We start from the raw sequence: 4,361 nt of genomic DNA, 5'->3' as shown, positions 1-4,361 counted from the left end.
TGTTATCATAAATCATACTTTACTTAAACTTTGTTTTACTTGTTCAAGCACCGCAAATGTCTTTTAGCGCTCTATCAAGCAGGATGTTTTATGAATGTCAGGTTCTCCCTCTCAGGCCTCCATAGATGCGTCTCCCCGCCCAGCCAGTTGTGTACTGAGTAGCGGGCGCGCGCCACGCCGCTTTACTACATCATTGACAGCCAATCACGAGGCAGGAAAAAAAAAGTTCACCGAAATGAATACAACAGGAGTCCACACGGAATCACTTAATCCACAGCCAGGTTTTACTCACATCCAGTCTCTCTGTGTCCTGTCGCTATTTTATCGCCAGTATTTCTCCTATGCCATTCCTGCAAGTCCTGCACTTATCCTAATTGATCACGCAGCACGTCTCACTCACGTGCGGCACTGATTTGCAGTTTGAACACGTGGCTCACTAAAAAAAAAAAACGGAATAAACGAGGGCTTTTTGGTTCCATTGTCCTTCCAGCGATTGTATCTGGAGGCGGTGCCTACATTCATGTGTGACTTTTTCGGTCTAAGAGACACAGAAACAGTGACTTTATTTTTATTAAAGTCTGAAAGGAGAGGGAGGGGATGCAATAAGAGTTTAGAGGCAGTCAGCGCGCAGTTCTCGTCTGTCAGAATTATCTTCTATCTATCCAGGCAGTGAGTGAGTGAGGAGAACACAGTAAGTGAGAACGCAGTGAGTGAAAACACACCCGCTCCGGCTGAGAGACAGTGAGTCTCTCTCTCTCTCTCTCTCTCTCTCTCTTCACTGCCCGATTAAAAGGGTCTCCTTTTTTTGGCAAACGCGGTCGGCTTTCTTTCTGTTCTTTTTCCAAACGTGCAACATGAACAAGCTGTACATCGGGAACGTAAGCGAGCAGACGAGCGCGCTGGATCTGGAAACTATCTTTGAGCAGTGGAAGATACCGTTCAGTGCGCCCTTTTTACTCAAAACTGGTTACGCGTTTGTAGATTGTCCCGACGAGAAGATCGCGATGAAGGCCATCGATACACTTTCAGGTGAGCATGGAGACTTCATTGAATTTTTGGCACTTTGTATCCATCTACTGTGTGCACACGCGTAGAAGATGTGGTTTCGCTGCTTTTAGTGAGCGATGGTGTCGAGGTGTGTGTGTGTGTGTGTGTGTGTGTGTGTGAGAGACCGTTTTTTTTAACCTCAGCTTTTCCTCGCCGAGGATACAAAGTGGCTCATCTCTGCTCGAACAGGCCACAAAACTGCCTTTCATTAAAATTCTCACATTTCTGTGGATATACAGAAACAAACGAGTGTAAAATCCGCTTCAATTCACACTTCTGAGCGAAGCAGTTTCACTGTGTATTATTCACTCTTTCTTGCGTTCACACAGGCCTGATTTATTTGGCACTTGAAGTCTTTTAAGATACTATAACAATTTGAAACTATATTATTTGGTTAATAAACCCAACTTCATTGTTAAAACTGCATTCACTTCGTCGCCGTTATGAATGCTGACCTTCAGGTGGGTGGGTTGGTGGCTATTCGTAAGGTTCCTTTGATTAATACCAAAACATTTAAAGACGTCATCAGATACCCACCAACCGGTTATTTGTGTTTGTGTATTAATATGTATGGATTTGGAGAGACTCGAATGTTGTTTGTCCTCAAAGTCGGATTTCTCGCTGTGTTCCACTGAGGCCTCGTGGTGCAGGGGGCAACTCGTCTTCATATTTAACCATCAGGCCACTAGTGTGAATCTCTTATTTATTTATCGAATTAATTTGAATCCACGGTGTGAATCTAATTTAATTGACGCAGTTGTACGTATACGTAATTTTAAAGAAATTGATTTTTTGGAAAATATATGAACGGCTGCAAGCTATTACTGAACACAACCTTTGACTAATAAATGCAATTAATTTCCCCCAGGAAAAGTAGAACTTCATGGAAAACTTCTAGAGGTCGAGCATTCAGTCCCCAAGCGTCAAAGGTAATTACATATTCCACTTTAACATCCCGCTTTCTCTCGTAATAATGATGCGTATATGATTGTAAATATCGTTTATAGTTCAATTCTTCAACTCCGTGTGTATCCTAGACTATTTCTGTTTTCACAAGATTTTCCCACAAACGTTTTATTGTGCATCCAAATACATTTTGTACTGGATTCATTATTGAGCGTCAGATCTGTTTATAGGCCTTTTATCAAACATAACACACACACAGATGCACGGCTATTGAATAAAACAACTTGCTCCAAATCCGGCACATGAACATGTTCCCGACAAGGCCAGGTATTTTTCTTTTTATCATTCATTCATTCATTTGTTGATTCATTTATTTATCTGTGGCGACCAATTTATAAGGAACTGCTTTTTCCCCCTCGTGTTTTCTCACTTCCGCTTGTTTGCTCATGCGCGGTGTGAACGCCCCATTGCGCCCAGACACAGAAGGGTTCGAGGCCTAGTTAAGAGCTTCAGCTCAGATTGGGTCTGCATGCTGTATTTCCGCGTATTAGTTTAAAGCAGTGCATTTCACACCAGCTTACTTGAGCGTGTCTGTAAAACAAATGCCTGCATCTCACTAGGTGTAAATTTGAACGGAGCACGTAACAATTGTCACGTTAAGGGTGTTTACAAGCAAGTGATTGAACAAAAATATTTTTTAATTCAATTGTTCACACATTAACTGTGTAATGCTGCTTAAACGAATTTTACAAAATGTTCCTGGTGTGAAATATTTTGTGAAAACTACACAAATGCTAAACTCCTTTCAGTGAAAGTAGCTTCTCTTAAAATGTCAAGTCTGGGGTTATTTGGGTAGAGTTAAATCTGTCCACACCATTAATATTTCCCCCTTTATTTTGATTAAATGTGTTAATAGATTTGGGTATATGTGGGCAAAGATGCGGGACAATATTCTATAAAATATCTGTCTAATGTTAAATGTATTTATTGTGCCAGTTGATTAAAAGGAAACTTTAAAATAAGTTGCTTACAGGCATAAATTAGGTTGTAATGATGGACTGATTTTTGTATATTGATAATGTATTGGGACCAATATATTCGTGTGTGTGTGTGTGTGTGTCAGAGGTCATGTATGTAAAGTGGAATGTCTCTTAGTATGAAGTGCAATACAGTGTGGTAAATGCTGGAAAAGCCACAGCTGCACAATCTCAACAGTCATAACACAGCAAAGGGTTCTTTGTGTGCATGCTAGTTTGTGACTTGTATTTTTTAATAATAGTAATAATCGTGTGTGTGTGTGGGGCCTAAAATTCTAGTAGCATAATACAGACTGGGTATTTTTAAGTCTGCTAAAACTTTTTTTTGTAACTTATCTACTGTGGGAGCGTTTGTCCCTTTCCACTGGGTCCTCCCCGGTAGCTTCAATGGCTCTGTATGATGTACTCTGTGTGTGAGTTGTTGGGGACTTGGAGGCAAGGTATGAAAGACTTCTTAAGTAGATTCAGATACTTGCAAAGGTGATGTGAAGCACGGTGTTAAAACATGCTTTAATAAAAACAAGTATGTGCAAAAGGTTTTCTGTGTAGTTTAGTTAATTTTTGCTGTTTTTGTTTAGCTACATTTGAAAGTCTCTTCAGTGAAAGTTGCATTGAAGAAACGTATGATTGCTTATGTTGAGCCATTTAAAGACAAACTTTTAAGGATCTTGAATTTAGTTTTCAAAATTTCCTTCAAGTCTTATGTTCTCACATGCTTGTAGACTGGTGTTCGACCTGTTATGTGCCTTTTTTTCTCTTTTATAGTACAGTTTCATAAGGTTATGTACAATTCTAAAATGTTTGTGCTTGGAATTTGCTGTGCATGTATTTGATTTATATCATAAACATATTTTTGAGTGAGTCTCAGATTGGGTTATTTAAATACAATGTTTTTGCAGTGTGGGAAGTGTTTTTATTTTTATTTATTTATTTTGTAAAAAAAATCTGTACTTTAGGATGTGTGGTGTTGCTGTGAAGTGTCATGTAAACCATTCCACTAGTTTAGTGACCTGGGTCAATGTTATAAATCATGCTAGCCTAAGGCTGTACATATTACTAACATTATATGCTGCAGTGCCTCTTGAACTTGCAGGTGGAGTGGTGAAGAAAGACTGCATTACATTTAAAAAATACTGTTTAAAAGTCCTAAGTACTTATTTTCAAAACGTGCCCCCAAAATTACTTTGTTTGTAGATGAGCATAAGCTGCAAGTTCAAGAGGCACTGCAGCATACAATGTTAGTAATATGTACAGCCTTGGGCTAGCATGATTTATTACTATAGTAACCACAGCCTGGGCAGAAGGGGGAGATGTGTGTGTGTGTGTGTGTGTGTGTTTGTTTGTGTGTTATTTTATTTATATATATATATA

The 4,361-nt window shown here is 39.2% G+C and overlaps 1 protein-coding gene across 1 annotated transcript in view; it reads left to right on the top strand.

The window, feature by feature from the left end:
* The first annotated feature begins 221 nt into the window (after positions 1 to 221).
* igf2bp3 (insulin-like growth factor 2 mRNA binding protein 3) overlaps positions 222 to 4,361 on the top strand; it is a 31,939-nt gene continuing 27,799 nt past the window's right edge. Inside the window, 2 exon segments of the mRNA XM_046843989.1 lie at positions 222 to 1,029; positions 1,916 to 1,976. Of these exon segments, the coding sequence (XP_046699945.1) occupies positions 855 to 1,029; positions 1,916 to 1,976 (236 nt within the window). The 5' untranslated portion in view covers positions 222 to 854.

Source organism: Silurus meridionalis, chromosome 29, assembly GCF_014805685.1.
Source record: "Silurus meridionalis isolate SWU-2019-XX chromosome 29, ASM1480568v1, whole genome shotgun sequence".
Taxonomy (NCBI): domain Eukaryota; kingdom Metazoa; phylum Chordata; class Actinopteri; order Siluriformes; family Siluridae; genus Silurus; species Silurus meridionalis.
Note: the sequence above shows the minus strand (reverse complement) of the source record. Positions and strands in the feature narration are given on the sequence as shown.